This window comes from Athene cunicularia, assembly GCF_003259725.1.
Source record: "Athene cunicularia isolate RWA chromosome 15 unlocalized genomic scaffold, athCun1 chr15_part1, whole genome shotgun sequence".
In the NCBI taxonomy this organism is placed as follows: Eukaryota; Metazoa; Chordata; class Aves; order Strigiformes; family Strigidae; genus Athene; species Athene cunicularia.
In genome coordinates this window covers 13075541-13091901 of record NW_020799121.1, presented here as the reverse complement: position 1 = coordinate 13091901, position 16361 = coordinate 13075541, and the positions used below count along the sequence as shown (strand labels likewise).

Sequence of the window (16361 nt, the reverse complement as noted above, 5' to 3'; positions counted from 1 at the left end):
TAGGAGCTCAGCACTTCAGTGTGAAAATCAGTTTGCAAATTTGTCCCCTTTCCTGTCTAAGGAATGGGTGTGTTTAATCACTGTGGTGTGGGAGGGTGATCCCAAATTAATGATTTGTAAATGGCTTTGTAGTTGATGGTGTATTACCTTTTGATGACCTAAGTTTACTTCCAGTACCCAGGTGCTGTAGAGACCATGGTACAGTCTGCTTCAGGGGCAGGAGGAGGTTACCTCTGTATTGCATGGCAGTAATCTGGAGGGGACCAAAAAAACCCCAAAAGAAAAAAAAAACAAAAAAACCAAAAAACAACACCAAACCAAAACCCTAGCAGGATGTCCTGTTAACAGGTCTTGTTTTAGAGGGCAGTGCAAGTCCACCAGCTTTCTAGGTTGCAGTGTAATAGAGGTAGGTATTTACCATATTAATCCTAATATGTTTCAGCAGCTGTTTGCAGAGCTTCATTAGGAGATTGGGAGAGTGGTTGCTGTCACTTGAACATCTTCGTACCCGTCTTTTGAAGACTTGCTCTGGCCAGAGAAGGATGGGCATGGTTTCTCTGGAGGCGCTGGAGAAAATAGGGGAATGCTTGTTATAGCATTCCGGGCAGGCTCTGTCTCAACTCCCTGTTTTTTGTTGTAACACTTCAGAAAAAAAAATCATCAGATTTGGTATAATCTTTGTCTTTTTGACAGTTCTCAGAGGTGGCTGCTGGGGACTACAGAGTAAGCAGGCACAGACTGTGCTTGAGGGTTTCAGCTCACCTCCTTGGGAAAGGAGATGATAGGATCTGCTACACAGGAGGGAGACTACACCCGTTTAAACCTAGTTTAGGGCTTAGTGTGTCATCCGGCCATGGAGCTGCTGTTTGCTGGCCACCGTAGTGAACCCAGATTAAGGAATCCTGCTATCCCCGTGCTTATTATTTACAAGACAGGTCCACAGATCTGTGCTAGGAAGGTGGCAAACTGCAGTACAAAGATGGGAACAGGAGCTGGGAAAGAAATCTTCACCTATTTTCACTATGAGGCCTGGTACATTGTAAAACTGCAGTCTGGGCTGGAAATTTTGCAGCATCTCTTCACTAACATCGACCTGGAATTTATCTGGCTGTCTGCCATGTGCTAAATAAACCCCAAGTCATGTTGGAGGCTCCTTCTACCCCCTTGAATCCCAGCCTCTTTCTGGGATAGCAACCCACAGGCCAGATTTTCTTCTGTGGAAGTTTTTAAGCAACCACTTTGGAGCCCCTTGAAACTGGATACTAGTGGGAATTCCTGCAAGGCCCCTCTAGCCTCACTGGCTGTGACATCCTGGAGTGAAAACGTGGCTTGGACTGAGGATGGGTCGTTTGGTAAATTAATACAAACCCAGCTAGTACAATTGCTTGAATTTCCTAATGAGCAGTGAAGAGCTGTGGGTAGGTAAGAAATATTACATACAGTGAGATCAGAGGTCTGCCCCTCTGCTGTGTGGTGATCTGTAAGGAAAGCTGAGTTGTGTGGTCTGGCTTCAGACTTCTTGTACCTTCACCTTCCTGTCGTTTGTGTTGTTTGGGGGGGTTTTTTGGTTTTTTTTTTTTTTGATTCTAAAATTCTGTGTTCAAGCACTGCCTTTTTACCACTTGCATCTTTGCGGTGTCCTGGAGCTTAAGATGCTGTCCTCAGAATTAGGACTTGGCTCATATTACTGTGGGCAGAATCAGCTGGAAAAATAGCGAGTTTGATTTTTCCTTGAAAGAGACTGCATTTTTAAAAAGACCATTCTGATGGGGTCCTATCTGTTGTTTGCCTTCTTAAAAAAAACTTAATCATTTTCAAACCTAGTGGGAGGGAGTCAGATGCTCATGCAGAATCTCGCATGTGCTCTTGGCAGGGGGAGCTGCCCAGGTTGTTGTACGTATTTTGGTTTAACTTGTTCCCACTGATGTCTAGACTTCGGTTTGTGTCTCACTTCCCTTGCTAGTGGAAGGAGACTCTAATAGGGAGAATGGAGGAGTGATTCATGCTGAGGAAGGAAATTATCTCTTATCTAGGTTGCCTCTAAGCCAGTCCTGCCATAACTGACTTTATCCTTGAGAGGCTGAAAAGTTGGTTTAAAGGGTAAATATTTATTCTTTGGAGTGTCTGAAATTTATCTGAGATGGAGGTGTCTGGTGTGGTTGCTGATGGGAAGGAAGCTACACTTGGCTGTTCACATAGCACAGTGCGATTCAACCTGCAAGCAGAACAGAAACTGTTCCAGAGGAGCATAATTAAAAACTTGCTGAAATCTGTTTAACCTCATCGACTAAGCAGTGTTTTCTCCCACCTCAGTTATGATAGTATGTCTGTGGGAGAGAAAGCTAAGAGGTCTTGCTCCTGGCTTCTCTCTTCCGAGCACTGAGGTTCCTGGGTTGGACACTCTTAAAATACCAGTGCTCTTCTGCATCTTAGGGAAAGTCGCTGGAGCTTTGCTAAGTCAGCTGGGAGGAGAATCGAATACTCAGCCATGTGGCTTTTCTTCAGGGTTGTATAGTAGGACACTTTGGGAAGTTTTTGTAGTACCAAGTAGGATGTCTCCATACCCTTTCTTTTAAAAACTGCAGTGGAAATTCTGCATGGCTTTCTATAGACAACCTGCCCCTTGCCTTGGTGACTGCCCAGAATTCAGCAGAAACAGAAAGTGAAACTGCCTGCTCTGTTGGTCATATGCAGAGATGTGCAGAAAGGGGAAAAACTGTATAAATGCTAATCCAGATGATCTTTGCAGTCCTATTATTACCATCTTTATGGAGAAAGCTGTCAGTGGTAAGAATGAGCCAAGCCAATTCTTGCGTAATTATCCCCATACAATTACATGGTATTTAGTGAAGTTTGGCTTCAGTGGTAAGTTCTTGGGTGTAACAGGGAGTTTCTGATGAGAACATGAAATTTAGATATCCAGAGTGAATATGCTGCAGTTAACCTAATCATTTAAAATCTTTTCATGCTCCTTTAGCTTCTGTCTTAAAGGTCATTGAAATCTAGACCTGGGATGCCCTTTTTAGCCTTTGCACAGCATCAGTTAGTGTTCTGTTTTTGAGCACTTGTAGTACTGGATATGAGGGGAGCTACTTTGGAAGGGTTTTTGTAGTATTTGTGGTTTATTGCCTACTTTATCGCTTGGCAGTGGTTCATACTCTCCTGGTTTTTAGGGAGGTTGCTGTGCCTTGAGCCATTGCTGCTGAGGGTCTCTCTGCTGCACCTAACCTCAAAATTACTTTTGCTGCCTCCTTGGATTCTTCCACTTCCAGCAGAGGAAAGTAGACCTTCTGGCTTAACCTGAGCACAATCCTAAGAGCTCCCTAGCCCAGAGCTCAGCAATGGTGCAGGCCTAAGCCAAGCATATCACTTGGGACTTGGTCCTGCGTTAAACTGGGCATAAATTGAGTCTCCCTGCCCTCCTGTTGAAGTGGGCTTGCTGTAGGTTTGGGATCTCTCATTTATGCCTCGGTTTCTTTGTCTTTTTACTTTTTTTTCTTGAAAAAGTAAAGGAACTCCTTTAGCTACAAGAGTGCTAGTATGCATCTGCTGAATATTACCCATCTGCGTATAACTCTGATACATCTGTCGGTTTTACATCGAAGATGCGTACAGTTTAGGTGGGAAGCGGGATGTGCAATTAACTTTGTGTGTCTGGCTCTTTCAGAACAGGGCAGTCGGACGGCCCAAAGGGAAGCTGGGCACTGCTTCCGCAGTGAAGCTCGCAGCTAACCGGACAACCGCCGGAGCGCGCCGGAGGAGGACGCGATGCCGCAAGTGCGAGGCGTGTCTGCGGACAGAGTGCGGCGAGTGTCACTTCTGCAAAGACATGAAGAAATTTGGGGGACCTGGCAGGATGAAGCAGTCCTGCATTATGAGGCAGTGTATCGCAGTAAGTGTACTTGTCACTACAGCTGGTTTGGAGCTTTCTTTCCTGTATCTGCGTGTCCTGGCGACAAGGTGTGGAACTGAGAACCCCGCTAAAGCGGATCGGACAAAACGGTGTAATTCCTTTCCTCTCAGTTCAGATTTCTTCTTCCTGGTGCTTTTTGTCCTCCCCAAATCTTAAACCAGAATGCTACTAAAACTAAATAGCACAGCTTTCATGCTCAGTAATACAGAAGTGGAGATTCTCAGTACGCTGGAAATTGGCACTCAAATCGCACTGAAATTCTGGGATTTGGGGGAGAAGAGGAAGAGTGGGAAGTTCTGATTCAAAGGGAGAAGAGCCTGTTTGGTTTGGATTTCTGAATTTCCTGAGAAAAGCTGATGTGCAACTATTTAAGACTTTTAACATCTTAACTACTTAACCAAGTTAAGATATGGAGAAATCTTTGACTGGCATCCTCCCAAGATTTTGGCATTGGTGACCCCAGCCCCAGGCTCCTAGAGGTCTAAATTTCCATTTGTTTGCTGTTACCTAGAGGTGTGGCAGAGGGTCTGGTCCAGATGAGCCAAAGAGCCATCAAGCCAGGAAACATCCTGGTCTTCCTCAGGGACTGGGCTGTTAGATGAGCATCTGAACAGGGCAAGCAGGAAGTCAAAGAGAGTTTCCTGGGCTTCTGCGATATGTTGCTTAGAAGCTTCTTGAGTCATAAGTGATAGTTTTGTATTTAACAAATAATGACAGATTAATCTTCTGTTAAGTTGTCTAAGCAGCTTTTGAATCTGTTGCTTTCACACTTGACTGTTGTGGAGCTTCTCAGGTCTCATGTTCACAGTGTCCCTGTTCAAGGATAAAAAAGAGCTTTAGCTTTTATCTTGATTCTTTGGAAGGTCTTGTTTATGCAACTGTTAAGGGTTTGGTTTTATGTTGTGTTTTTTTTTTTTTCTTAAGGAGAGGAATGTTTATTCATAACTGAAATATCACCCCATCTATACTGATTTCTCTCTTAACTCTTGTTACAGTTCCTTTCACTTAGGCTTTTTTTTTTTTCTTTAATTCTGATGAGGAAACTGAAGTGGAGGCATTAAATGACTTGGTCTGACACTGATAAAAAACTGATAAGCACTTAAGGTTTCCAGTAGTTGCTTCTGGTAGCTCACTACATGTCCTGTTCTAAGCCATGCACTGTTCTTGTCATAGAGGATTAGATGCAACTCTGCTGGATCTTTCAGTAAAGTACGTAGAATATCTACCTTTCCACAGTGTGCTTTTGCAGCTCAAGTGTCTTTCTTTTGAACACTTGATTTCCTGGAGTGAGGCATGAATTGAACAGCATGGATGAAGAATACATTATTCTCCAGGGGGAAGAAATAGTGAAATCATGCTGCCTTTTTAGTGGAGGGATTAAATTAGGACTGCAGTGTGCTTTCTTGTCCTGACTGATGAAGGAAACTTTCATACTAAGCTGTTTCACTCTAGATAACACAGGCTGAACCTTTTGGAGATGAACTGGGTTCTCTTCTGCCTGAGTGTAGTCATCCTCTCATCTCCTGTCTTCTAATGAAGAAGTATTTTTTTTGTCTTGCTATTTGCTGTTTTTATTTCCAGAAGCTGTGGTTAGAGCACAGGTCTTGGTAGCCGGGGTACTCTGATTCCTTGTCCCACCCTTGCATGTGCTCCAGAAGACATCTCTGCCCTTCATAGGTTCTCATTGGTATATATAGCAGGGGGAGTATTACAGACTTTCTTAGAGCAACAAAAGCATAGAAAAATTAGCAAGTTGAACTGTTGTAACTTTTAAGGGGCCTTTACATTTCTATAAGCAGCCCTGTTGTCTTTACTCTTGTATGTTCTCTTCACAATTGCAGCAGTAATATATTGTGGTACCTATCCGACAGCTTCCAGCCAAAAAGAAAAACCCAAAATGCCGAAGCAAGGCTCTGTGGAAGTAATGATCCCTACAGTTCTGGGATTGTGCTTTCCTCTGGTTAATAACATTGACAATATTAAATAGACACAGACTTTCATTAAACTCGAAAGCCTTAAGAGAGCCTGTACTGCCATTCAGAGAACAAGAAACTCCTCTGCATCACTGGTTCAATCAAGATGGGGAACAGGAGTGCCTGGGACACTTCACGCTGCATTGGATAGGTCTGAAGGGAGTGTGGGCCTCTGTGCTGGGAGGACAAGTTGTGACAGCGTGGCTGCTGTTCCAGCCCGCCAGCGGGACGGAGCTAGCTGGGACACAGAGGAGAATCCCTGGATTCCCTTGCTCCTTCCCCAGCAAAACTGTTTTGCTCCTGGGCTGTTTGGTTTTGTGTGTGGATAGAAATACCTGTGTGGGAGATCAGGCAAAACAAGTGGACAGAGCACTTGCAGGTCTGCACAACTTAGCTTTCTCTGGTTTACCTGCTGGTGGAATGGGATCTTAGGGATTCCTGTTTTGTGCTTGGAGGAAGGGTGGGAATTAAACGGCATTTGCAAAATGCTCTTAAAATGGAGCGTGGGTAAGTACTGGCATGAAAAAGCAGGAAAGTGTTGCCATAAATGTATCAGATGTTGGTGTGTGGGGCAGCACACTGTACTCTGTAATGGCTTACTATAGCTATGTTTTTCCCAATCTGAGACTTGCCGAAGGATGCACTGTTGCTGCATAGATTTGGTTTGGTGTGTGTCCTGGTTTTGGCTGAGATAGAGTTAATTTTTTTCCTAGTAGCTGGTACAGTGCTGTGTTTTGGATTTAGTGTGAGAATCATGTTGATAACACACTGATGTTTTAGTTGTTGCTAAGTAGCACTTATCCTAAGCTAAGGATTTTTCAGTTTCCCATGCTCTGCCAGCAAGCAGGTGTATGAGAAGCTGGGAGGGAGCATGGCCAGGACAGCTGACCCCAGCTAGCCAAAGGGATATTCCATACCATGGGATGTCATCCTCAGTGCAGAAACTGGGGGTGTTGGCTGGGGGGCAGGTCACTGCTTGGTCAGCAAGTGGTGAGCAATTGCATTGTGCATCAGTTGTCTTTTCTTGGGGCTTTTTATGATGTTCCTTTTCATTAGTATTGTTATTTTAATATTGTTATAATTTAGTGATTAAACTGTTCTGATCTGACCTATGAGTTTTAGGGTTTTTTCTGATTCTCCTCTCTCATCCCACTGGGAGGGGGGAGGAGAGAGCGAGCAGCTGCATGGTGCTTAGTTGCTGGCTGGGGTTAAACCATGACGGTGTGCAAGTATCCACTTACGGATTTTATTCACTCCATCTACAAGGGATCCTTGCCATGAAAAGCCACATCTCTGCCTCTGGCTGCTTAATAGTTAAGGACTTGCAACCTAATCGATTGCATTTCACATTAGAGCCAGATGCTTATGAGGATCTTCCTTTTCTTTCTTGCAGTGAGGCTTATACCTTATTACTGCAAACCAGAAGTTTGTTCCTCATTAGCACAAAGGTGGCTTTTTAATTAGACTGGCATTCAGTGCTTTGACATGGGTGACAGATATGTGAGATGCTGCAGTTCCCTTTCTGCCTTGGCAAAAGACAGAAAAAAAAAATCCCTGCGTTTCTCAACTGTGACACTTGCAGGAGAGGAATTCTTTTTAGTGTCTGTGCAGTGCTTTCTGCAATGCTCAGGTTGGGAGCTGGGCCCTAGATAATAGACTGTCGGTCAAGAAAAGGTCGGTTCTTGGTTCTGTTGTGGGCTTGCTGTGAGACCTGGATTGGGTCCCATAACATCTGTCTGACCTGCTTGTAAAATAGGGGAGCTGCCAAATTGCTAGTCAGATCGTGAAGCTTAATAGATGTGAATAGTGATGTTCTAGGTTGCTGCTTCTCCCTCCCACTGTACACTAGTGAAGTGACTTGCATGCCAATGTCTGTGTCAGCTCACAGATTCAAGGCACCCACAAAAAAAAAATCCTTTATCATCCAGCCCTGGGATGCCCCATGAATCTATGTTGCTACAGGGAGGGCACTTTCAATCCATGAAACATGTCCTGTGATGCCTGGTCTGGGTACCCAGCCCCACTTGTTACCAGTTTTTCTTGCCTTTGTTGCTCTGCTGGGCTGGAGCCTTTCAGCAGTTTGCACAATTAATCCCTATTTATCTCCTCTTTGAAATGAGGATACTGTAAATGCACATTGAGTTCTTGTGTTTCCATATGTCTTCCGTCTCCTGATCAAAACTTCTTTCTGATGTGTGTAAACAGCCGGTGTTGCCTCATACTGCTGTGTGTCTGGTGTGCGGAGAAGCTGGGAAAGAGGACACTGTGGAAGAGGAGGAGAGCAAGTTTAATCTCATGCTAATGGAATGCTCCATTTGTAATGAAATCATACACCCAGGATGCCTTAAGGTGAGTACAAGGATGTGATACATGTTGGAAACAAAAACTGGATTGGTTATCACCTGAACGGAAAAGCGCAGTGCACAGAAACTGGAAAACTTTCATATTTTCATCTTTGGAAACTTGAGTGAGCAAAGAGTTGGTGTCAGAAGCAGGGTGACAGCCGTGACACACGCAGCCCTGACTCCAGGCAGGGATCCTTTGATGTAACAGCATCCCCTGTAAGCAGAGACTCTTGCTTTGGACAGCCTCTGAAATGTGTGTGTCTGCAAATGTCTTGTGGGGTTTGGTTTTGTTTTTCTTTCTTTTCTGCCTCTTGTTTAAGGAAGTGAGGAGTTTCAGTTGGGACGGGAAGCTCAAGAGGACAGAGAAATCTGCCTGTACTTTTGGATGAGTTAGTTACGCTCCCCGTATCGGTAACTCTTTGCGGTGTCCCACAAAGTACAAACAAGTAGCTTCCTCGTTCGTGTTTGTCCAGGCACAGATGTGCCTTCCAGTGGCTGCTGGCTTTAAAGATGTTATGAGCAAATGTTGCAGCAGGAAGACTGTAGCTCTAGAGAACAAACCGAGCGAGTTTCGGGCTTCAGGAGTGCACACCCCCGGCCCGCTTGAGTCCTGTGAGCAGCTGTCTTCTCTGCTGGTGACAGAAGTGTTGTTTTGGGCATGTCTTTGTGTATTAGCATTTAGAAGCCTCCTTTCTCCAGAGCTGGTTTGTTTCAGCTGATCAGCCATTTCTTGTTGCTGATTTGTTTATGGTTAAAGGGATTTGCCAAAGCAAATGTATTCTGACACACCATGCCCCAGAAGACAGCTTTTGGCCCTTCTGGGATCTCTGGGAGGAGAGGTATGTTCCTTGTGCAGGCCCGGGGTGATGCTCTCCTGGCTTTTTATTTTTCTTCTGCTGTACAGAGTATTGCACCAAGCTATGTGCATGTCATTTATTAGAGCAGAAAGTAGGTAGCTGGCAAACCAGACCTGTGGCTGTCTCCCTGATTCATGAAATTGGTGCTCGCAGCTCCTGGCACAGATGGGCTCTGAAATGGAGCTTTGCTTGCTTGGCTCTGCTTAAAACAAGGCTTCGGGGGCTGATGAAGCAAGGGAGGGAGCTGCTCATTTTCAGAGGTACCTTAGTTCTGGTTTGTAGCTGCTGCTTTGCCATTCCAGTCCTTCCTGAAAGTGCCCTGCGCTCCCCCATCTCTTGCTTTGCAGTGTCAGTGACACCTCATGGCTGAGTCCAGAGGACACGATTGTTGTCTAGTGGCAGTTCAAGTATGGTTTCCTCCCCTCATACCACATTTGGGACTAGTTGCACAGGATGTGGGTCAGATCTGTGAGATCAAGCAAGTGCTGTTTGTTCTTTTATGCATGTGTGGTGTTCTGAGTGCTGTTTTGGTAACTAGGAACAATGTTGCTTTGGGTGTTTCTGAAAATCAAGCCGTGGGAGATTTACAGCGTGCCTTGTGTGTCTTGTATTTTAATTTCTCAATGCTTCTGTTGAGCTGAAATGGTGGAGTAACTGGTACTGTTTATTTACTGAGACAGAAGGGCACTGGTGGGGTTTTAGAGCCGTCTCGGAAGGTGAGGTTGAGAATGCGGACAGGGGAACAGCAAAAGGAAAATGGAAACACTTCCTTGGATCCCTCCTTGCTCTTTATTCCCAGATTCCATGATTTTCTATGAGGCAAAAAACCTCTTGCCATGTTTTACATGTTGCTCGAGCCCTTGACGTGGGCTTAAGCCCCGAGGATGGAGCCTGTAAATAGTCCTTGTGGGAAGCACCTTTGAATGCAAACGGGGCAGCTGCTTCGGCTGTCCACCGAGCAAATGACATTTTGGGGGAGACTGGAATAAACTGGATCAGTGAAGGGAAGAGTGTCCTTTCCTGGCTGAAGTGAATACCTGCCAAGATGCATCTCCAAAGCTCGTGGAGTCATTTGGCGCATGCAGTGGCTAATTTGTGCTCCAGGGCAGGTTGCTCTTGGTTTGAAGTCCATCCCCTTCCAGCTTCCCGGTTTAGCTTTACATGTTTGTGGTGGGTTTTCTCCATGAAAAATCAGCGTCAGAGGCTGGCCCCTGTGAGGAGATGGAGGGTAGCTGAGGTGCATAAACTCTCTCACAAAGTCGGGGTCTTGAGGGGCTTCGGTGGGTGCCTCCTGCCGGGGGAGCCCTGGGTACCAGAGTGCATTAGGTGCTTGTGTTGGAACCACGCTAAGGACAGCCAGGATGTTCCATACACTGAGAAGTGTCAGGGGAGCTTTCTGACAATCCTCCTTTCCTTGAAAATACAATACCAACACAAACGCTCATTTTGCTGAAAAGTTTCCTATGAAAACGATCTTTGCGAGTGTTTCGCAAGCACAGCGCTGTTTCCAGAGGGAGCCAGCGAGATTTCTGGAGGAATATTCCCTTTCATTGTTACCGAGTGTTTGAGTTGAACCAATACTGATGAATTTTTCTTGCTATGTCTCAAATTGCCAGTAGTGCTGGTTAGCACATCTGAGTGCTGCTTCCTTAAGGAGAAGGGGTGTGTTTTCCCCAGTAAGAGCCTGTTCTTTTTCATCTTGGGTGCACATAGGGATAATGATGGAAAAGGTGAATATTTAAGGTGCCTTGTCAGAACAGCAGAAATACAAAGACCTTTTCCAGCACAGCTGCACTGCAGCCCGTGGTTTCAGCCCAGGTGTGTATTGCTGCTGCTGCTGTTTCGGTCTTGACACTGCCAGGATTCATGGCTCTGGCTCAGCGATGTCAGATCAGCATCCTGGGGTGTCCATGTTCCCTAACAAGAAGACTTCACAATAGTGTAGTCTCATGTTTAGGCTTTCTGAATTGCTGGCCTCGTGCTGCAGGTACCTTTCTGAAGATGCCTCATGCTGTGGCTCAGACACCCACCTGCTGTTTGTAGCAAACACTCAGCACTGGCTCCCACCCAGCCTGAAAGGCTTGGGACAGATTCAGTGGCAGGTTTGTGTGTGTCTAATTAGTTTGCTTACAGTTCCTCACATCTGTTCGGTTTCTTAAACTTCACAGAAGGGACAGAGCCGTAATGCTTTCCCTTCAGTAGCATTTGCTCTATATTCAGTGCGGGAAATAACTTGTTCCCAACTTGGACTGGAGCCAGGAATTGTTCCCCTGAGGCAGAGATGTATACAACAACTCCTGGAGTATCTTACACCTACCATGGGAAAGAAGGTTCAAAGGCACACAGTTGTGATAAAACCAGTATTTAAATTCTGCCCACTTCATTTACTCATTTATTAACTCCAGAAGACTTGCTGAGAGAGACTGACATGTCATCGCTCTCTCTAGATGGTGAAACTAGAATGGCTGCTGTCTGGCTCAGGGACTTGAGGAAGTAGTTCCCCTAAAAACAAGGACTTGCTCTTGCACAGCTAGTGCATTTTCACTGAGCTGGGAGGAGAGGAGGAAATGTTTTAGAAAAGTGAAAAATCTGTAGATCTCTGCCCTTGCCTGTTTCAGCAGCAGTCTCCTGCTACTGTGCTGCTGATGCCAGTACCCAGCTGTTTGTCTTAAGAGTAGCATGTTTTTGTTGTCTACAATAGTAATAAATTAATCTTTTTTTTTCCCAAAGGCTTTTTTCTGAATATATAACTAAACCCTTAAATGTGAATGTGCCATCAGTGAGCGTATGTGTTTGCGTGGAGGGTGTTTTTAGCTTAGCTCTACTTTTCATCCTCAGTTTCATTCACAGAAATGTCTTTTCAGAAACACCTATCTCCTGTTTGGAAAGTAATGTGGGCTCCTGTATGGAAATACAGAAACCAGCAGCTTTTCAACTGTGTAGGGCAGGACTGTGCTTTTATTGTAGCGTAACAACACTGAGCGTGTGTCTTCTCTTTCAAAAAGCAAAATGTCACAGAGGTAGTGAAGTAGTAAGCATTTTTCTTACACTAGCCGAGTAACTGTGGGTGTGAGAAACCTTAAAAATGCCTTCATGTGTCCAGCCTTCTGAATAAAAGTGCCTGTTCTCTAGCTGACTTGGCAACCATCCTTTTTATTGGCACATGGGCTTGAGGACTGGAGGCATGGGACTGCTAGTTCTGATCCATAAAGAAAAATATTTTAAGGAACACTTGATTACAGTGCAGGGTGCTTTGCTTCTAAAAATGCCAAACGGTATTAATGTATGTGAGAGTGTGTGTATGGGGAAAAATCCCTTCCTATGAAAAGATCAGACTGTGCCTCACTCCAGTGGGAAACAGGACGGGACTGAGCTTTGCAAATAGGTGGTGTGAGAGGAGGTTTGGAGGTGGTGTGCTTACAGTCCTGGGTTTTGGGTTGGGGTGTTGGGGTGTGTTTTATTGGTTTGGGTTTTTGCCCTGTGTTCATGGGGGTTGTCACTGACCTTCATAAAAAGCCCAGACCTGAACCCTTTGTCAAATACCAGTATGGCCAGTGTGCTTTCCTCCCCACTGACATCATCACAAGGGTAATTGTGCAGCACCGAGGGCTTGCTCAGCACCAGCAGGATGGTGCAGCACCTGCAGTGATCTGGGCGTCTTTTCTGTGGCCATTTGGAGGGCAGCAGTTGATCAAAGAAAATACTGAACTGAACGAAATGCCTGTAAATGATCTATTTGTAGACTGTTGCAGCTTTTTGCAGCACGGTTGTGAACTGAGTTGTGCCTCTCTCTCATCAGGTGAAGGAATCGGATGGTGTGGTTAACGATGAGCTGCCGAACTGCTGGGAGTGTCCAAAGTGCAACCACGCAGGGAAAACTGGAAAAGTGAGTTTAATGGGAATAAGTGGTGCTGGAATGTGATACAAAATCTCAAGCATTCCCTCTGGCTTGCAGCTGTAATTTTGCCCGATATTAGCTTTTGATTTTGTGCTTAATTCGGTTGAGTTGAAGGAAACAAGCTGATGGCTTTCCATTCTTTAATCTTGTTCCGTGTACCAATGCTTCACCCAGAACCTGGGGAATATTTAGGTTAGCACTTGCTGTGTGTTAATTTCTAAACTGACAATATTTAAAAACAAACAAACAAACAAAAAAAACACCAAACAAAAAACCCACCGAACAACAAAATCCAGACGCAATTATGCAAAACCAGAAGCGTCTGTTGGAATTAGTGAGATGTGTTTTCATTGCAAATTGACAGATACTTGCAAGTGTGTAGTTACAAAAGTAACTGCGTGAAGGCTGAAACTACTCTAACTCCCTGCTAATCGTTTTGTCTGTTACAAAGTGATCTACCCACCCATGTTGGAGGCAACTTAGTCTAAGAGCTGAGAAAGGCGTAAGATATAAAGTTTGTTTGTGTTTTGTGTCTCTTTGGCGTACAAGCAAAAGCGCGGACCAGGATTCAAATACGCATCAAATCTCCCAGGCTCATTGCTGAAGGAACAGAAAATGAACAGAGACAATAAGGAAGTAACAGATGCTGCAAAACGGAAAGGGGATTGTGAAGAAACTCCCAGGCGGAAATCAGAGGAACATTCCAAAAAGACTCCAGTTGACTCAATACTGAGGAGAAAGTCAGATGAAGTGCATCTGTGGAGAAAAAGGAAATTTGAGAAACCCCAGGAACCCACTATGAGAAAGCGGGTATGACAAAACACTCTTTTCCATGTACTTACACAGATGTGTGTGGGCTGGTTGGGGCTGATGTCTCTTGCCTTCTGGCTTATAGCTCATCTTGAAATCCCAGATTGTTACAAAAGAAACTGCGCTGTTTTACCTTCCTTCCTGAAAACTGCTAGTCTAACAGGACAGTAGTTTGAACAGTGACTTGGGTGGACATTCAGAGGCCGAAAACCCTAGGCTATGGCTGTTGTTTTATTCATAATACTGGAAAACCCACTTTAACTGAAAAGTCTTTACAGGATGCTTGGAGGAGGAACAAAGTGAAAATAAATTTTTAATGGAAACTTTTTCATCTCTATCCACTTGGTGGCGTATGGCAGCTGGTTTTGTGGCTGATTCAGGGATGTACAATACTCATAACCCATCAGAGGACCTCTAGAAATGACACCTTCTGTAGCCTGCAGAGAGGAGGAGCCGCTCACAACAGCGATGTAGACAGCTTTTCCCTGAATTTGACAGTCAGAGCGCTTGGGCCAGGCAGGAACACTCTGAATTGTCACGTGGATTGCAAAATATGGCACTTGGGATATAGAGAAACGCTGGTTTGCACAAGTAGAAATGAGGACCTAGATTTAATGTGTCTCATGAGTAAACGGCTGATGGCCTTAAAATCGGAATCAGTGGCTGGTTTTGTGTTACATTTGTAGTTGCTGAGGAGGGGCAGTCAGTCTGCCTGGCTGCAGTAAGGTAAAAATAGGGATTGGGGTTGCTTTGGTGGAGTGAGAGAGCAAAATTCACCATACCAGTTTATGCATATCTGCTTTCTGGCCGTGCTTTCCTTTCCCATCCCTTTGGAGTCACTGCAGTGTTCATGGATGGCTTGAATTGCTCCATGAAAGCCCCCCAGTGTGTGAGGAAGGCGCTGTGGGGTCACCAAACCTTCATCAGACAGCACAACAAATGTCGTGGTTTGGGGTTTTTACTTTTCTTTCTTCCAACAGCTAAAACTTGGAAAAGAAGACAAACTCTTCAGGAAGAAGGTACTTTGCCTTTTTAATAGATGTGTTCTCAATCCCTTCTAATCCCTTCTCCTCATGTGAGCTGAATGGTGAGCCAGTTTCAGTCATGTCCTTGTGTCACTGCAGGCATTTTTATTATCCCATTTACATCTTGAAATTACAGAATATCTCTCTCATGGAAACCGTCACATGTTAGTTTAGCTGCAGCGTCTGGTTTTACATCTTCTGTTCTGGTATCCCATGTTAAAAAACAGCAGCAAGCTGTGGTTTGGGGTTTGTTGGTTGGGTTTTTTTTTGATGACCCAAGGAATAAATTTTTTTTCCTATACTGATGTTTCGCTCTTCCTGTGTGGTTGAATCTTGCCCCTGCCACACAGCCCCTCAGCAGTCTGTACCACAGCCTGTCCCTGGAGTCCCCCACTGACACCCCAGGGAGCCAGGGGTGACCTGGCACACAGGTATTGATTCCCTCCTGCAATCCACCACGATAACAGAAGTCTGATACCTTTAAACTAAGCGCTCGTCAGTGCCCTGTGGGAAGGATGCTGCACGCTGCCAGCAGTCTGATGTTGTAATGTTTTTATTCTAACCTGTCATTAACTTACCGTGACCTCTCACTTTATAATATGTTAATTTAAAGACAGGGTGATCAGCTTTCTCCGCTGCGTGCCGCAGTCTGAAGCATCCACTGACTTGATCCAATTAGTTTGTTGCAAAAGCACAGACCTTCTGATATAACAAGTGTGTTCACAGCAGTTCACCTTCTCTTGCCAGTCCAGATCTCTTCTTATTAGAGCTATTTCATTTTAACAGTTGGTGGCTTCTTTCTTGCTTGTAGTGATCAGATTAGACTTGAAGTCTTCCCTGATCTTGGTTTGTACGTCTCTTACACTTCTGTCTGGTGTACATCAAAGAGAGATTTGATTAATGTGAGCAAGTGCCGTGCAGTTTGCTGCATGAACAGTGACCGGGGCAGGGAGGAAGGTGCCAGCTAACCCCTGTCAGCCTGCGTTGCGTCGGAGATCGTGTCAGCGTGAGGTCTCTGTCAGACCTGTCAGTCAGATCCCCCCCTTCTGCACGCACCGGCGCTGGGGGAAGCTTGAGAAGACGAGCAGAGTTTAGTAGGATGTAAAGGAGCAGCTAAAAAAGCATCATGAAACGAGGCTGTGAGTGTCCAGTGCTCAGGGCCACAGCCACGCTTTTGGAGGTTTCAGGAATTGACCTTTTGGCCGTTGGGCGTGAAGACGTGTCAGCCAGTGTTTAAAGTGGGTGCCCAGTGAACGTGTCCCAAGCCTGGTTTCTTCTGGCCTGCTGGGGAAGAAAGCTGTCTGCAGTGTGCTGCTTATCTTCTCTACACGAATTGTCCACTGTGTAATGAGTAAGGCCCTTAAATCTGCAGGATTATGCATGGTGAATAAATGCATTTATCCCTCTCTTGGAGTTCAGAGAGCCAATAGCTGGACTCCTCATCCACGATGGCACTTGAACTTGATACCTTTGGCCGGTGAATGTACCCCTGTGCTCGGATGGGTGGGGCCCAGTGCTGGCAGGCAGCCCGATCCCCCCC

The 16361-nt window shown here is 45.2% G+C and overlaps 1 protein-coding gene across 10 annotated transcripts in view; it reads left to right on the top strand.

Annotated features, from left to right (window-relative positions):
- The window catches only part of KDM2B (lysine demethylase 2B), a 116449-nt gene that overhangs the window by 94139 nt on the left and 5949 nt on the right, over positions 1 to 16361 (top strand). For 7 of the 10 annotated variants that reach the window (XM_026859722.1, XM_026859725.1, XM_026859727.1 and 4 more), the window contains 5 exons: positions 3668 to 3892; positions 8092 to 8235; positions 12888 to 12974; positions 13527 to 13796; positions 14777 to 14815. In XM_026859722.1, coding sequence (XP_026715523.1) covers positions 3668 to 3892; positions 8092 to 8235; positions 12888 to 12974; positions 13527 to 13796; positions 14777 to 14815 — 765 coding nt within the window. The remainder of the gene's footprint in view (positions 1 to 3667; positions 3893 to 8091; positions 8236 to 12887; positions 12975 to 13526; positions 13797 to 14776; positions 14816 to 16361) is intronic. The other 3 variants (XM_026859724.1, XM_026859726.1, XM_026859723.1) reach the window with 2 other exon arrangements.